We start from the raw sequence: 18,931 nt of genomic DNA, 5'->3' as shown, positions 1-18,931 counted from the left end.
GAATCCATTATAATTTAAAAAATGATAATCTGTGCACATTTTAATCCATTATATTATTATGTATATTATTATATTATTATCTCATAATTCATACATCTTTTTCATCAATCAACGCGAGAGTTTCAAGTATTTCGTTAGCATTCTCGACATTGATATCCGCGATGTGCGCGCGCGACTATCGCTCTGAAAGAGCCGCCTTCAATGAATCAATCAGCTGCTACGCGCCTACGCGCTAAGAAATGTCACTTGCAAGGGTGCGTACATAAATCCTACTCGCGGGGTAGAGCAGCATTTAATTGACCAATCAGAACGAAGAAACCTTTGCTCCTCTTTTGTCCTGATTGGCCAGTTGGTCCAACGTTGCGTTACCCTACGCAAGATTTCCGAACGCGTCCCGAAAAGATCGATTTAAAGATGGACGCACCGCGGTCGTCCGATCATCGTGTCGCGTCAATCTGAGACGCATCTCTCAGGGATCGTAGGCCGAGTTCGAGTTCGAGTCGAGGTGAGTGACGTCCGATCAACGTCAGCGACAACACGATTAACGGAGATTTCGTTCGCGAGAGCGACCGACCCTTTCACCGGACGATGATCTAATGCCTCGCGCGTAATCACGCGAACATGAATTGTCATCAGATACTGAGCGGCGCCTGCAATGCGGGCGATCGCTGTTACGCCGTTGGCTCCGTCGAGGGAATCTCCTTCACCGTGAGTCTACCTCGGTGACAATCACCGATTAGCGCGCCTCGTGATTAGTCTAGACGGCCCTTGCGGCCGATGTCGCACGGAATTTCGTAAGCGATCGCGCGACGAAAAATGCATACTCTTGCGTTGGAAGTCAGCTGATCAAATGACACTTTGATTTGAGGCGTGTAAAGACGTAGGAGATATCTCCGTCCACCTCTCCTTTGAATTGACTATTTCCTTCAGTGGAAACGTCATATACTTGTCACGTCCTATATATGTTACATCTGTTTTATATATGCTGTATTGACGTATCGTGGAAAATTAAATTGTTGATCTTTCTTGTTTTGCAATTATTTGTCAGATTTGATTGAGAACTTGACTTTTTTATCAATGCTAATATGCTCTATGCAAGGCAAAAATTTGTTAAATATGATAAAAGTATGAAAGCAGTATGTAATGTATGAAAACAGTGCAAAAATATAGAAAATTGAAAATTGTTCAATTTAACTCTATGTTTAAATTAACTATGATTCTATTTATTTCACTTAGGCATACGCAGCTGGATGCAATATTGTGATCTTGGCCAACAATTTTGAGCGAGTTCAAATAATTCCTGGAGCTGTACACAATTATATTAGAATTAGTTGTCTGGATTGTAGTACAGACACAGGAAAAATTGCTGCAGCATATGAAAATCAAGTGTGCATTTTTGAGCCAACACCTCTTATACACAGCACTTGTTCACATGTTTGTATTAATATATTTCTTTGTTATACATAATTTTAAATTTTTATATAAATATATAAGAAAAGGTTTAAAGCAGCTTTATCAAATTTCCTTTATAGCAATTAGAATATAGATGGGTTCAAACAGGAAGTCTACAAACAGAATCGACTATTACTTCTTTATCATGGAATTTAGAAGGAACAAGATTATTAACAGGTGGCGAACTGTTACAGTTATGGCATCAAAATATCATGCCATTTCAAGAAGAACACAGTAAGTTTATTTCTTTGTGAATTGTTTGTTTCAAAAAATAAAAATACATATTTTTAAAAAATATAATTTGTGTTAAAAAAAAAACAGTATATTCTATAATAAAAGTCTGATTTCATTTACATTATATATATGTATAACTAAAAAGATAGATATTCATCTCTTATAAATATTTAATGCTTTATTAATATTTTTAAATATTCGAATTATCATATTGTTACTTCATACAGCAATATTACCTACAGCCATAAAGCCGAAAACATTACAAACAGAAGAAGTCGGCACAACTGGAAACAATCATAATATAATGGCAAATACTTCTCAGGATCGTGAGTTCATTCGTTTTGAGAATGAACATACAGTGTTGGCATGTTAACATATCATAGCTTTTTCTGCCACTGCACTGCATCATAATTTCTTATGAAAGGCAATCATTTGCATATCTTGTTTGATTGAGAATTAGAGGATTGAAACAAATGCATTTTGCAAAAAAATATGATCAGAATTATCCTTTCACAATAAGCCATCTTTAACAAAATTGCTTTTGCACCATAATTGTCAAATTAGGAGCTTTTGTAACTGATGCTATATTGCAATTCTGATTTTATTTATATATTTATATTGGAATTTTGATTTTATTTATATATAATATAATTGTAAACAGACAATGATCAAAATGTGTTTTATAGTGGAAATGCTCATATATTCAATCTTTATTTGCCATATTTAATACTTTAATTTATATATTTTGCTGTTGCATAATATAAATATACATTTATTATTCTAAAACATTTATATAATATAATTTTATAAAAATAGATAATGTGATTCAAAAGACATTTTATTTTTATATTTCTTATTATTCTATTATTATTAAGATATTAGATATGCTATAAATATTAAGCTTTCTTTATTTATATTTCAGATATGTGCATCTTGTTGTGATGAGAAACACAACTTTAGTGCCCATTAATATATATATTTATTTTTTAACAGCTGGCGCGGTGACATTCTCAATTGGAGAAGCTGAGAGTCCCGGACCTGCAGACACATTGGCTGCAAATGATCCAGGCGGGTGGAATTGTGTGTGGAAATGTCGTACTGCTACACCAGTCCATCTTATGAGTTTTAGTCCTGATGGCACTTTATTCGCGACAACGGGAATGAATGATAGATTGGTGAAAATATGGTTTGAAAACAAGCAATGTATGTATTTATATCAAATGATGAAGAACATGTTATATTTATAAGTAGTTATTATTATAGCTTATTTTTTGTTTCCAGTTTTTCCAGCAAAAAACATCATAGATCATACAAATTTTTCTCAATCTATAGGCAGTGACAATTTTAGTTTTGTTTATGTTGCACACCCACGCGCTGTAACACATCTATCTTGGCGCAAGACAAGTAAATATATGCCAAAGTAAGTAGCATATGAAACTTTTCGATATTTTTGCGGTGATAAATAGTCATGATATGAGGCAGTAAAATATTCTATTTTTATAGAAATTTTGTATTATTTATCTAGAGAAGTAGTAGAAAATATGCAGAAATATGTTTATTACATTCTAGAATAAATTAAAATGCATGAATTAAGTTAAAATGTAATAATTAAAATATATGAATTTTAAGTTAGCTAAAAAACTACACTAAAGTGTTGATCCTTTGTAATAAAAAAAGTCAACAATTGATTTATATATATTAAACAATGTAAGAAACATCTCGATAATTTTCCTTTTGTTATAAATCAGGGGCTCTGTATCTAATATGTTGGTCACTTCGTGCCGCGATAACATTTGTCGAGTGTGGACAGAAACTATACCGCCAGATATTGAAGGTCTAGCTAATATGAGTCAATTTGAAGGCTCTGATAGACATGGTCATCATGGCAAACATCGTCATCATAATATGCATAAACATCGATTTATGCAGCGACTAAAACATATGAAGTATATGAGAAATATATTTTTTATTCATATAGAAATATATTTCTTATGATAAAATATATTCACAAAATATTCTATTTATAGAACATGTTTTCATATTCGGCGACATGCTAAACAGCAGCATCAGGCTGGTCATACAGCACCTACTTTACCAACGCTTCCATCTACGTATTCTGTACATGATTTTCATAACAATTATCAAACTTCTGGTCATTATCCAGGAATGCATTTCCACTTGGCAGCCAGTATCAATGCAGAAACTGGTATAGTATTGATTAATGTACATTATATATCATATAAAATAGTATAGAACTTTCTTCTTTCTTTTCCATTTTTTTTCTTTTTATTAATATTTTCTTTTTATTATAATATTTAATAATATAATTTTCATTACATATACGATTATGTACAATTAATATTGCAATTTTAAATTATTGTTTTTATATATAATATTGTTCTTAATATTATTGAAATATTGGTAATCGTCAGTGGATAGTATACGTTCATGTTATAGATATACCGCTAGTACCAAGTCTAATTACCGGAGATCCTGAAAGAGAACCGAATTTTATCTTACATTGGCTAAATAACAAAGAAATGCACTTCACCATGCAAGCCGAAAACATATTGCAGGAATTGACTCGTAAAGTAGTGGAAAAAGAAGAAGGCTTACAGCATCAAGAACAGCATGCTGAACATGTAGAACATGATTCTGAAGATGAATGTACACCAAGTATGCTTTGAATTTACTCGATGCATTGTCGAAAAAATGCAACTGTCAATAATAATAACAATGTTTTTTTCAGAAAAGGGAATTCGGCTGCAAACGGTTCAAAAGCCAGCCGTTGGTGGCCGATCAATGAGTCAAGAAGATCACAGTAGTGATGAACACCATACTGCACATACTACTTCATCTCATCACAGTTTGGCACACAGTGTGCATTCTCATCCGAGTCTCAGGTAAATTTTCGAAATTTCTTATTCTATTTATTACATTTTGAAATTATTAAGTTTTTTATAAAACTAATAATTTAATTTACACAAAGAAGAAATAATTTATATTTAACATTTTTAACATGTTGCAACTTTCTGTTACAGCAATACAACTTCCATTAATTCGATAGCAACGGATGCAACATCCACTATGAATCACGCTCCAGATTCATTAGATACAAAAATAGAAACATTACTGCGCGACTGGCATCATAATCCAGATCTGCTATTCTCAATACATCCAATAGACGGGAGTTTTTTGATTTGGCATATCGAATGGTTGGACGAGTATCATCCTGGATCTTTTCGACAGGCGCAAATTTCTTTTTCCACTCGTATTCCGAATGCATTCCCACTCGGCGATGCATCGACAATGAGCCACAATGTGTCGATGTATTCTCATAATTCCGGTGGGCCGTTATTAAACATCCGCGAGGTTGCAAAATCATCGACAAAACCAAGCGAGCCCAGCGAAGTCGTGACACCCTTACCCAGCCTCATAGAGCAAGATGAGGAACAATCCACTTTAACCTCAAAAGCGGGTCAAGAGCTATTGAAAAATATAGAAACTACGGACGATCAAAATCAAACGAAAACCGAACCTAATGCGCTGGAGAGTAATAAAAACGGACACGAAGCAGATTTATTGACCCATCCTAGTCCGATCGTTTCCATGGTGTCGAAGCATTCAAACGGTACTTTGAATTTGTGGCAGTTGACGTTTGCGGATAAAACAAAATTTTCGCAAGTTTTGAGTATAGGACACGCATGTAGAGCTTCTGGACATCGCTTTCGTGTAAACGACATCACGTGCCATCCCGTTTTACCTTTGCTTGTGACAACTTCTCATCATAATATACCTGAATTTTCTGGTGCACAATCGGTGGGATCTAATGAAAACGTCAGTGGCAAGCACGACATCTTTAAGAATAAGGACATCATGTCGCCTACCGGTTTTTGCAGCGAACTGATATTATGGCGAGTAGATGCTGTGGGGCCCCTGTCGAAGAGTGGTGGAGTTTCCGAATTGGCGCGTATCAATTCACCCGAGATATCGGCGTTCAGTAATGTAGCTTGGATTCCGACATTATTGCCAAGCACGACGTTGGGCAATCTGTCCAATTCTCCTAGTGCGTGTTTTGTAGCTAGCGACGGAGAATGCCTGAGAGTCTATCAAGCTGTTATCGACGCCAGAACATTACTGGCAGAAGTGTCGATCAGTGAGAGAAGGAGTCGAATGATGGATTCCATGGCCAGCCTCTCGACGGACATGTCGTCAGACGATGGTATCAGGCATTCGATCCACGATAGAATAAAGATAGTATCTCAACAATCAACTGCGAGACCGGGATGTGTTATACAACTGGACGCTATCTCCGATGCTACTCATGATTGGCAGAACACACAGTTTCTTCACGTCTTTCAAGAGCAACTGATTATAGGCGAGAGAAGCGACGAAAAACAGTCTGGTATCGATATATCTAGCAATGATTTAGGACTCATGGAATCTACATTGGACGCCATGGTGGATCTACAGCAATCGGCAATTTTCGAGGAACCGTTCTACATAGTAGTTCTTGAACGAACGCAACAGGGTACCACCGTGCACATGTGGCGATTGGTGATAGCATCACAACCGGAAACCACCGGTTTATCGGGTTCAATGATGTACGTGCCAGATTCTCATCTGGTTCAAGATGAAGATGACGAAGGCACACCTGGCAGATTAGGTCACGCGGAAGGTAGACGATCGCGCAGAGCTAGTCAAACTGGTGGCAGTCGAAGTCGTCGCGAAAGTCAGGCTGACTTGGATTCGACGTTTCTGCCTCGTCGCCATCAGAATAGCCACGTTCTCATTACTACTACGAAAGTCTGCACACAGGAATTACCGTTGCCTGACGGAGTAGAGGTAATTCATGCTGCACCCGCGGCGGGACATTTAAGTAGTTCCTCAATATACCCTGCCTGCTTTGCGCCGTACATCATTGTAACGGCATGTAGCGACAGCACCGTACGTTTTTGGAAGTGCAAAGTGACGAAGAGACCAGACGACAAACTTGACTATGAATGGTGCGAGTGGGAGATGATCAGAAAGGATCAGGAATCGACTATCGACATCACTGGTCAACCGTTGAACATAAGCGCGGCTTATAGCGGACGCATCGCCTGTGCCTACAAGTATGGAAAATCGTTTACGCGTCCGACAAAGAGCGATCCAGACTCGCGCTACGTAAATCTCTGCGTTGCCATATACGAGTGCGAAAGCACAGGAGGTAGCGAATGGATTCTGGAAGATACGATTCATTTGAAAAATATTCATTTGCCGCGAATACCAGTAGATCAGCACTTGGATCTTAGTTATTTGTATGACAGTAGATTTTTGCAGAAGAAGCAACGACTTACTCAGGTATTGCAGACTCTTAGTCACGAAGATATAAGGTCTTCGAGAAATGGAGAAAACGGAGATTCCACGAAGTCAAATGCTGGTCTGTTAGCGGTCCCATCGTTCAGTACCCTGCAATCTTTACGAAAGTCAATCATAGAGAACGGTAATACGTGCCCCCTCACACAAAAGCATCTGGTGCAACTCGACTGGGTATCGAAAGAAGACGGCTCGCACATTCTAACTGTCGGTGTTGGTTCTAAGATTATGTTATTCACACCAGTGTGCTCGGATCTGGCGCAGGCTAATATGAAAGCGATGAAGGAATCCCAGAGTAATAACAGACCGATACTACGAAAGACTTCATCTCTAGCACAACCGCAATTTGTCGATGAAATTCGATGGATGAAATTGCGCAAGATTGAACTAACGACGGCGGACGGTCTGCCGCCGCTGCCTATGCAAATATCCTGGGTGCGAGATGGCATTCTAGTTGTCGGCATGGATTCCGAGATGCACGTGTATTCGCAATGGAAACCAAATCCGAGGAACGATTGCTTCCATTCGAATCTGCAGCATCAGGAATCCGATGAATTTCAGGCGAGTCGGAATCTGCGTGATGAGGATCTACGCACGTTGGCGCAAGAGACATCCCAGAGACGATTGGCGAACGTATCTTCCATGCCGCATCTATCGCGTGTTAGCAGCATCAATCTAACAATGTTAGACGCGAAGAAGAAGCGCGGTATACAAAATGAGAACTTGAGCTTTGATTACATGCCGGATTACGGACTATTCGAAGCGTCGAGAATAGCTTGTCCGGTTTTACCACAATATCATCCCAAACAGTTGATGGAATTATTAAACTCGGGCAAGATTAGATGGGTGAAGGCTATATTGGCGCATCTAGTGCGATGTATAGCTAGTTCCTGCTCCTTACGAGCCGATGACGAGAATCTGGTGAAGCAGCGCAATTGGTCGCGATCGAGGACGATGTCGGTAAGCTATGTGGGCACGACGTCGCCGTTAGAACCGAGAGGTTCGACCACACAGATACCGGAAGAATTGACGCTGGACTACGCGGAAATCACATCCATCTCACCCTTACCGTTGTGGACTCTGTTAATGGCCGATAAGGAAACTAATTTACCGCATCAACAAAACGAGGACAAACACGATTACAATGAATTATTTGACAGCAATCTGGACGAGGGAGAATCGTTGGATGATATGCTGGAAGAGGATTATGAGTGTTCACGGCAAAAGGATCGACGATCCTCGGTGCCAGAGAGGCAAGGGATATCTCACTTCGGTCCTAGACAAGGGAGATTGCTGTCACGTCTCCTGACTCATACTCATCTCCCGGGATTATCCAGTTTAGATCAAATGCATCTGCTCGCTCTGGCGGATACCGTGTCGACGTGTAATGTCGACTTTGCAGAGAGATTCGCAATCGACGCGGCCAAGAACGCGATTGCGAAGGAAAATCTAACGGGTATTCCGGATGGCGAAACCGTGTCCACTGATTCGTTGGATGACTGCGGCCTTAGATTTCTTTTAGCGATGAAGCACTACAACTATCTAATACGTTGTTTGCCGTTGGCTCAACGAGCGCAATTTCAGAAACAAGGCGTCGCATCGAACAACCTCGTGTGGGCATTTCATTCTGAATCTGAGGAGGAACTGCTGGGATTAATTCCATCTTACGCTAAAAGTCAACCAAAGTGGTCTGTGCTGAAGGAGCTCGGTGTAGGCTGGTGGATCAGAAGCAATACGGTGCTTAAGAAATGCGTGGAGAAAATAGCGAAGGCCGCTTTTCAGCTTAATCAAGATCCTTTAGACGCGGCTATTTATTATTTGGCGATGAAGAAGAAAAATCTAGTATGGGGTTTATTTAGAAACAAGCGGGACGAACGAATGACTACCTTTTTCTCGAATAATTTTACCGAAGACCGATGGAGAAAAGCGGCATTGAAAAACGCTTTCGCTCTACTTGGGAAGCAACGATTCGAACACGCAGCCGCGTTCTTTTTACTGGCTCGTGCGCTGAAAGATGCTATCGATGTATGTCTAAATAAATTAAACGATATTCAACTCGCGATGGTGATAGCTAGACTCTACGAGAACGATACATCATCTCCCAATATGAGGAGATTGTTGTATGAAGAGATTTTAGGCTGCGACAAAGATGGACAAAATCAGGATATGAGTAGAGTGCATCCTGATCCATTCTTACGTAGCATGGCTTTATGGCTCTTGAAAGATTATTCCGGTTCTCTTAATACTTTGCTTCTGACCAATGTCGGTCATATGCATCCGCAGTATAATGATGAATCTGATAAACCAGAAGGAACAACAGGTAAATTTATATCTTTGTACATTTTTGTATACATATGAAATAATTATATAATAATTATACAATGAATATTTTGTCTCTTCGTTGTAGCGAATCCAAATGTCTTCAACTTTTATGTTTATCTTCGTACACATCCATTATTAATCAGACAGTATATTGCGTCCACTGCACAAGATAAGAAGAAAGGACATTCGGTGGTGATCTCAGGATTCAGTTATGGTACAGAAACAAAAAGTCAACCAGACAAACAGTTAATGTTGGAAGATAGTATTACACCATTGGAGAGGCAATTGTATTTCACAACAGCACACGCACATTTCAAAGCTGGCTGTCCAGCTCTCGCTCTTGAAGTCTTGTCCAAATTACCTAATAAAGTTATGGAAACAAACGGTGAAGACTCTCCAAGTAAGTAAATATATATACATATTGTGTGTGACAATTTGTAAGTTTTGAATTAAAATATTGTTATTATTCTTCTATTTCAATAGGTTTATTAAACAGTCCAAGTAAATCTAGAACTCAAGATACTCAAATAGATACCGGTATCATTAATTGGGGAAGTGAATCGAATGGAGTAAGCAATAATAAAGGTACGTATTATTATTCTATATAAATATATTCTCTGTAAAATATAAAGAATTTTAACTATAAAAGAAAAATATTATTTTCAGAAACTGCTACCTCTTTGGATTGGAATACACCGTCGTTGGATTGGTCCCAGAGTACCAGACGCATAGAGGAGGATAAATTAGAATTGAACTGGGACGATGATGCCGGTGAGGATGAGGATGCCGATAGCCCTCCCATGACCATGAAACTTGATAAGAAAGAGCCAGATAATGCGTATAATTCAGAGATCGATAACAGTAAGAACTTTTTTTGAAAAATTACATTTTTATGTTGATTATTAATTAAAAAACATTGATATTAAAAAACATATTTTAAAAGATGTAGCAAAGTCAGCTGGTCAATTAGATATCATGGCGCAACAACTGAAATTCGTAGCTTGCTTGAAAATCTTGATGGAAGAATTATCCACATTAGCAACTGGTTTCGAGGTAGATGGAGGTCAGCTACGATATCAACTGTATGTATGGTTGGAACGAGAGGTAGACGCATTGAGACAGCTATGTAGCTACAGTACTAACGCGGACGGGGATGCGAACAACGCGGCAGAATGTAATTTTCTTTTATTTTGTATACACATAACTGTTATCATATTAATATGATAACTGTTATCATAATGATATTGACAACAGTTTTGAAAATTACGGAAAATCGATAGTGATATTAATAGAAGAACAACTTTCAGACGAGGGTGGTATGGTTGATGATGTACCACCGTACAAGCCCGGTGAACAACCGACCTTACATCAAATATTAGTAGCGGAGAAGTTGGACTTTGAAGCGAAAGTGCAGAGAGCTGTTAAAAGGAAAAAATGGCTAAAAGGTTAAGCTAATTTTATTTTTATATCATTTAATCCCTTAAAAAAAACGAATTTTTTGCAAATTTAAAATTAATTTAATTTACTTTTATATTTAATTATATTTCATTTATTTTAATTTATTTTAAAAATCGTATGTTAAATAATATAATATTACATTTAATATTACATTTAAAAAAATAGATGATATAAAAAAACAAAATTGTAATAAATATCTTGTGATTTTCAGCTAATGAAACATTATTAAGAACATTATTATCGTATTGTTCGTTGCACGGTGCATCGGGTGGCGGCCTAGCATCGGTAAGAATGGAATTGGTACTCTTGCTACAAGAATTGCAACAGGAAAAGACTCAACAGCAATTGCTCAGTCCCCTTCCTTTCCCCACTACGTTACCTTTATTAAGTGCCAGCGTTGCCTGCAATAAAACTGTCGTAGCTGACCCAGTTCGACATCTGCAAGTTAGTTAAAATCTTCATATTATTTCCCTTTTATCTTATTTCTATCGATATCTAATCCTACGTTATTATTTCTTGCAGTCTCTCGCACATGATATGCTGCAGACATTGGTAGAGCTACGAAATCCGCCGATGCCTAATAGAAATACACATTACTGCGAAGTATTCATCATGAGAGATCTAGCAGTGGCGCTTAGTGCTTGTATTTATCAATCACTTTGTGATTCAGACACATTCGTTATGAAGCATCACCAACCAGAGAGGTAAGCTATATTATTTTATGATTAAGTCGATTAATTTTAATTATTATATATTAATTTATTATATATTATTATACATTAATTTAATTATTGTACAAAATGCTCCAAGAAAAGATCTGATTTATACATTAATTGTGTTTCAGTTTCCCAGTCGTCGCGGAAGTAGACACGTCCTCAGGTGGTCACTTGGTAGCTTCAAACAAATATCATCGACGTTATTCGACGGATGATGGTGTATGCATAACTACCTCGCCTGCCAAATGGCCGGGTGTGACAAATTTACGCGCGTTGCTTGCTCGAGAAAAAGACGAGGACACTCCGAAATTAAATATTTTGCTTTGCGAAGCTTTCGTGGCAACATACATGAGCCTGTTCATTTATGCTCTGTCAAGTTGTGACAGTCACATTTTGTATAGACTGGTTGGACAGCACTTTGATAATAACACATGGTCTTCTCTTTTTGGCGGTGGAGTTAAAAAGCTGTTGCGCGTAGCGAGCACCACTAGTAGCCAGGTATATTGATTTTTGTGCGATGTGGGTTTTATTTTTTCGAACATTGTGGTTTTATATTTCTTTGTGTTTCTTTTCGCAAGGGAGGTAACACGATCAGCGTCGAGCGGACCGATAGTGTGACGAGCGAAATCCAAAGTACCGCCAGTGGAATGTGGAATACCATGACGTCATTGACCAAACAACGCGTCAAGCTGAATATGAAACTATTGGGACAATTTACGGGTCAACAGCCAAATATGAAGGAGGACAAACCTACATATAGAGAACAATTTGTTTCACCACAAATGAGCATGATTTCTTATTTTCTCATGAAGGTGTATGCCACATCATTATTTCTCTTATCTCTATTTCACTATTGTACAACTATAACTGTATTTTTGCAGCCACGCATAGAGACTGAATACGCAGAAGAGATTGATTATGATTCTTCCGATTCTGCGGTGTCTGACTTGGATTCCACAGACGATGAAGAAGACGTATTTGACACGAGTTCGAAACCAAAGAACAAACCAAAGGATAATACTGAGCATAGTAATTCTAATTCGTACAGTTGGAGCGTGATGAGATTAGCAATAGTTAAAATACTGCAACAGCAATTGCAAGACTTTTTGACCATCGCTGGCATAGAAATGCAAGGTACATAAATTGCAATATTTTGAAACTAATATCTTGAATCGATATTAAAATTATAATAACGTAGTAAATTACATAATAAATTAACGAAAATAATACATTATTTTAGAATTACCCGTAAGTAGTCCGCTAATTCACGGCACACTGGGCATTGTTGCACAATGGCAAGACTCTTTACGCGAAGAGTTGGAACACAGAGGCCCACCATCAGCAACTTACATACCTGGATGTGCGCCGGATCCCTCTCCTACGCCTGGAAAACCAGCCATTCACAAGTATCGATCGTTATTGGAAAAAGGAAATACTCCCTTCAAGTGAGTATAGATGAAATCTTTCATTTAACAAATTAAAAATTTCGACAAGAGAGATATTAAACAGAAAAATATTCTAAATGATTTCAGTACACGATTGGCATCCGCAGCGCCTACTAACCGTCTGTGGTGTTATTTAGTTAGACAAGAATTGGTACAGGATATTTTCATTCGTGCAGTGTTCGGGAAACGAAGATCCTTATCGACAATACTTGAAAGTAATCAATCAGTTGTTGATGGTGTGCATCGTGGAACTGGAGAAGATAAAGGTAGCGATAGTGGCACTACAAGCTTGCCGGAACCAGTAAGAATCATTCATAAGGAGCAAGATAGCATCAGTGCCTTCTGTCTTAATCAGGTCTTTTTTAAATCTTATTTTAAATCTAGTTAATTTTTTTAAATCTTTTTTTAAATCTTTAAACAAATTTTCGAATTACTTCGAATATATAATATCTTATCTAGATAAGAGAAATACACTAATATACTAATATATATACAATTGTTATGACTGTAAATAGGTAAATCCAGGTTTAATGGCCCTTGCTACACCTCGAGAAGTGCAAGAGATGAACATTTCCCTACTCTTAGAACTTCCATCGTGGCTGGAAGATGAATGCGAATTCGATATTATCAACTTGACTAAACAACCTGATCCAGAACCTGTACAGCCAACCAGTTTCTTAGTTATACAGGTATGGTTTAACACACACACAATACCATTATATTAACACAAATGAATTTCGTATTTTATATTAAACATTTTATTTGTAGACAGCAGCAGATCGTCCTTTGCTGGCACAGAGTCCTCAAACGAACAGTCCCCAGCCTCATTCAGGTATAGCCAGTCAGAGTGGACGTGGCGCGAGTGTGGTGAGTTTTTTTAATTACATCATAATTTATATATTAAACAATGTTGCATTACTTCCATTTATCAAGACTTCCTTTGCTTTTTTGGTACAAATAATTCTATAACATATAAAATATAATTTTTTTCTTCTTCAAAAATTAATGAAATGTTTCAATAGAACTTGTGATATAATCTTAATAATGTCGAATGATAAGTCGAAGATGAAACATTTAAATCTTGTAAATATAATTCAAATTAATTTATGTAAAGGATTTAATTTACATTTTAATTTCTTATCTATATATTTACGCTACATTTAACATTTTGAATGTTGAGTTAATCCCAAGGCTAAGTAAGATAAAATGTATTTTATTTTTTCTCAAATGTTAGATTTAATTTTTTGTATTCGTAATATTTACTTTTATTTTGAGTGTAATTATACTCACTACACATATATATCTCACAATGTAGATTATTATAATATACATGTGCGTGTGTGAGTGTGAAAAATGTACAATTAATCATTATCGCGCAAAAAATTGCAGATTCATTAATTAATTCACATGTAGACAGCTTAATTTGTCATAACTAAGAGAATATTTGTAGTAGTTTCAAAATTAATATAAATAATCCTAAGTAGCTTATAAGTAACAACTGGCAACAGGGGTTTCCTAATATAAGAAAAGAAACTTTTAATAAGCTTATAATAGAGCAAGGATGTTTGTCGATTTAAGTAGGAAGTGTACTGCCCACCTGGAATATTCCGAGAATCTTCCAAGATTCATCGTACATGTGTACCAAGTCCTTGCATATACATTGTATACTTGTCTGTTTGACATCACTAGACAGCGCATCTTTTGTAATAATATCTCTTTGTTCTTCATTTTTTATATATAAAAATAATGATATTATTAGGCAATACTTGTGCATTTACATTCAGACTGACGCGAGTAGCAGTATTTTGCACCAAAGAGAAGAGATGTATGACTATGACTATAAATAAATCTTACATTCATTGCATGATATATATTGAGACAAAAAATGTGCACTGTGTCTCACATATCAGGATACGGCTGGATTCGCAAGGCTTGTTCGTTTTATGCAATAAATGCCAGAAAAATTCATTTGTCACATTTGTGTTTAAAATTGAGAAAGCTCATTAACTTATACACAATAGTTATATCTTTTTTAACGCTTTTGTCAAAGCTTATAATGTTAATTAAGCAAATTGTAGAGCAACTTTGTTATATAGAATTTTTTCCTTTTAATGGCTATATAAGGATAAAAGATACATATCGCCAGACAAGCCTTGCAACCTGTGAATGTGATGTATTGGGATAGGGTAGCACAAAAGTGGTGACGGAGACAATGTTGCTTGTTCAATGCTTGCCTAACATCTAACTCGGTCTGCGTCACTGAACTGGCGGCTCATTCGCTCGCTCAGATGAAGGGGATGCCTGCTTTTCCTGGCTCCCACGACCTGCGTTTCTGTCAATTTGTTGCCGATAGGAGCAAACACTTGTTAAAGCCGGTGAGATTTACATCTAACAAGACCCTATAGTCTATCCTAGTCTGCAAATTTCATGTTTAACTTTTTTTGGGTAACAAGCAGATATCTCTGATTTGTAATATGCTAAAGACATAGTATAGAAAATTTATATCGTTTGATCATGTTATGTAAAGATTCGAAATTATCTAAGAATTATTGAAATTGTATTGCATATTTTTAATAATTCTTTAGATGTATTGCAAGTCAGATGTATTTTGAACTTCTCAACAAGACCTTGCAGCTCAACCTGTAAGGCCTATTTTTAGAAACATTTAGCCATTATCGTTTTGTCTAAGAGCTCATAGCAACATGCACAGTGCATTGGTTTGTATTTTTCTTTGCTTATACATTATCAGTATAATAATAAGATAAGAGGGAAGTTTCTAAGATCATCATATTCTCAATTGGCAACACTAGTGTTTCATCTGCTCCTACATTCTCATAGATGTTATATTTACAGTTGATAGGGAAAACTCACTGTTTTTATCACAAGTATTACATAGAATGTACATACATTACAATGTAAATTATATGTAATTGACAATATTAATGAACACAATGTAAATGAATATTGGAATATTTAAATGCATGTACTATCGTTGAAATTTTTTCAAATCAATCGTTGAAATTTTCCACTGATGTATCCTGTAATGTATCCAGTTTTAGGTATTACGTTTTTCTCATATCCTCTCGGTGTGAGAATGCGTGAAACTTGGATAACTTGATTTCTATCAATGTTTTATTGTGTAATATTACCGTACCACATTCATATACATATCATCACACGTTAATTCAACATCTGCAAGACGCGCTAACTGCTAGAGATCGACGTTAGTACTTTGCAAGCTAGTGGGTCGAAAAGCAGTCTCGGCTGAATACTACTTGCAAGATCAAAAACTCGCTGCAATGTTTAAAACGCATGCTACGTGTCCATTATGCAACTCCATTAAACCTACTTTGCGTTGATGCAACACCCAAAAATGTGCGTTATTAAATACTTTTAATATTGTCGCAGTATTGTGTTCATCAAGTTATTATAGTTTAATTCTGCTGAAATATATAAATGTATCATTTTTATTTATATTATCTCGAATCTCTATTTCCAATCTCGCAAATTTAATGGACCATCTGTACTTTATTCCGACAGATCCTAAAGCACAAGATTGATGGCATCAGAAGAATCTCTTCCCATCCACTTTTACCGCTATGTGAGTATACTTATTATACTTATTATATTTTGACATACATACTTACACGAATACAGAAGACACTTATCATGATTGTGCAAAAATTATGGAAGATTTTACAATAATATATAACATGTCTGTTTTCTTTCTTTATGGCGACTCCAGACTTGACCGGATCACAGGATGGCTCTGTATCTTTATGGGAGTGGGGACATCAGACGGCAGTCGCGACTCCAAGAGCGCCTGGCACTTTCGCCAAGGTGACCCGCGTGCGATTCTCACAACACGGCAACAAGTTTGGCGTGGCCGATTCCGATGGTCATCTGAGTCTGTTTCAAGTGGCGTGTCGGGAAGGAACGGCTCGACCATTCTTCGTAAGAATTTTCATATTCCGCTTAAAGTGTTGAAAGAACTATTATTAAAAGTACTACTTATTTATTGAAATTTATTATTTTAGACCTATCAGTGCCACAGCAAAGTTACCTCAGACTTTGTCTTCCTCGGTGCATGCAGTCTCGTGGCTACCGCCGGTCATGGCTCGGAAGGGCGGAATGTAGCACTATGGGACACGTTACTTCCACAAAACAAATCTCTCGTACAAGGTACAAATAATAATCACATGTATAAATAACTCTACTTGCATATGAATGGATGACAAGATATCACCTGATATTTCTCTTGCAATGATCCGATTGTGTTTCGTCAAGGTTTCATGTGTCACGAGCAAGGAGCCAGCGCGTTGATCCTGGCGCCACAACATCAACTATTAATTAGCGGCGGCAAGAAAGGCGACATCAACATATTCGATGTGCGGCAACGACAACAGAGACATAGATTCCAGGCGCATGAGTCGGCTATCAAATGTCTGGCCCTTGATCCGCACGAAGAATTTTTCGTTAGCGGAGCGGGTGATGGTGATATTAAGGTATATATATAAATAAGTTTCATTTTCTTAAATCGCGACTCTCTATAATGAGAGAAATACAACTCCGTTTATATTCAATAATAAATTTCATTCGCAGATATGGGGTTTGACCGTCCATTCTCTTCTCTACTCATTTCCTGGTGAACATCCACGATCTAGTTTCTTCAAAAATATAGGGCAGGTACTGTATCAATTCAGTTGATCGCACAAAACAGGGATAATAATGTAATCATTTATCGTGCAGGGCGTTACCCAATTACACGTGGACTCTGCGGGCCGATTGTTTTCATGTGGAGCAGATGGTTCGATGAAAGTTCGTCAACTGCCAGAACGCGATTGTGTAATACAAACGCTTTATTAGAATTAAAAAGATGATGAAAGAAAGAAACGATTACTCTGTAAGTATATTATGTGAAAGAGCGCCGATATTTATTGATTATAGATATATATATATATATATATATATATATATATATATATATACACACCAACCATACATACGAAAGACAAATCGTTAAAGAAGTCTATGCAATTCATTGATTGCTATTGTACGATACATCTATATTACTTTTACATACAAACTGTGCAAACAATACAATGTTCCTTTGCATGGCTAGTATGTTGTGTTGACAAGCTAAATGAATGTTATATACATACATATATATATATATATATATATATATATATATATATATATATAAGTATGTATGTATATGTATATTGTTTTATCAAGACTTCTTTGTTATATACATATATGATAAAGTAGGAAATCCTGCACGAATATTGTTGTTGTTGTCCAAAATTGAAGCTCTTATAAACATAGTGAAGCTGTAACTTTAGATAGCGTATCCAAGTGTTTCCCTCAATTAAAGAACAAAAACAAAATAAAAAAAGGAAAAGAAAAAAAACCAAAGCAACGCGACACACACGAAATACACGAGTAACCGTAGTGCCGAGATGCAATATTAGAACGGCACTGCATCCTAAAGTGTATTTCATGTGTAGCATACATAGCGCTATATATGATATATACATGATCATTCCTTTCTCACATGAAAGTAATATTGAACGATTCGATAAATTACATGTAATAATCTACGTACCTTCATATTTTAATATGTAATATATGTAATATTTATAAATCAGTTGAGAGATGAATTTTATTATTTAGCAGCAAATAATTTAAACGACGATTTAGCCGATCTTTACAGCGGTTATTGACTAGTGAAATGTGAGATATTTCTTTACGCTAAAGAGAAACATTTTAGGTTTCTGTGTATTATTTGTTAAAATAGAAACGTGTGCAATGTAAGTTATTGTTGTACAATATACGTTCGATAACTTGGCTCGAGACAAAATCCTCTAAATATTCCAAAATACTCCTCTTCGATGCTTTTTCATCATCGCTATTCTACGACGTACATGTATATATATATATATA

At 36.6% G+C, this 18,931-nt stretch overlaps 1 protein-coding gene across 5 annotated transcripts; it reads left to right on the top strand.

Annotated features, from left to right (window-relative positions):
• Positions 1-413: 413 nt before the first annotated feature.
• Positions 414-18,836, top strand: Rbcn-3a (rabconnectin-3 alpha). Of its 5 annotated transcripts, none has more exons than XM_083077764.1 (32): positions 414-708; positions 1,237-1,434; positions 1,533-1,686; positions 1,929-2,012; positions 2,680-2,889; positions 2,968-3,106; positions 3,435-3,632; positions 3,714-3,892; positions 4,144-4,362; positions 4,436-4,589; positions 4,728-9,364; positions 9,452-9,766; positions 9,850-9,951; positions 10,033-10,227; positions 10,310-10,540; positions 10,674-10,811; positions 11,036-11,268; positions 11,347-11,528; positions 11,669-12,038; positions 12,119-12,352; positions 12,422-12,674; positions 12,781-12,985; positions 13,073-13,340; positions 13,501-13,674; positions 13,754-13,852; positions 15,274-15,360; positions 16,526-16,586; positions 16,731-16,939; positions 17,023-17,167; positions 17,273-17,490; positions 17,588-17,671; positions 17,735-18,836. In XM_083077764.1, exons 1-32 carry the CDS (start codon positions 622-624, stop codon positions 17,849-17,851), a joined length of 10,179 nt encoding a protein of 3,392 aa, XP_082933890.1. In that variant the 5' UTR covers positions 414-621; the 3' UTR covers positions 17,852-18,836. The 5 variants fall into 5 exon arrangements, with proteins under 5 accessions (XP_082933890.1, XP_082933888.1, XP_082933889.1 ...); XM_083077762.1 differs by having other exon boundaries at positions 4,126-4,362; XM_083077763.1 differs by having other exon boundaries at positions 1,914-2,012.
• Positions 18,837-18,931: the final 95 nt, after the last annotated feature.

The sequence above is a fragment of the Camponotus vicinus genome, unplaced genomic scaffold (genome assembly GCF_025532165.1).
Source record: "Camponotus vicinus isolate PSW18456_S1 unplaced genomic scaffold, iyCamVici1.0 SCAF_1, whole genome shotgun sequence".
Taxonomy (NCBI): Eukaryota; Metazoa; Arthropoda; class Insecta; order Hymenoptera; family Formicidae; genus Camponotus; species Camponotus vicinus.
Note: the sequence above shows the minus strand (reverse complement) of the source record. Positions and strands in the feature narration are given on the sequence as shown.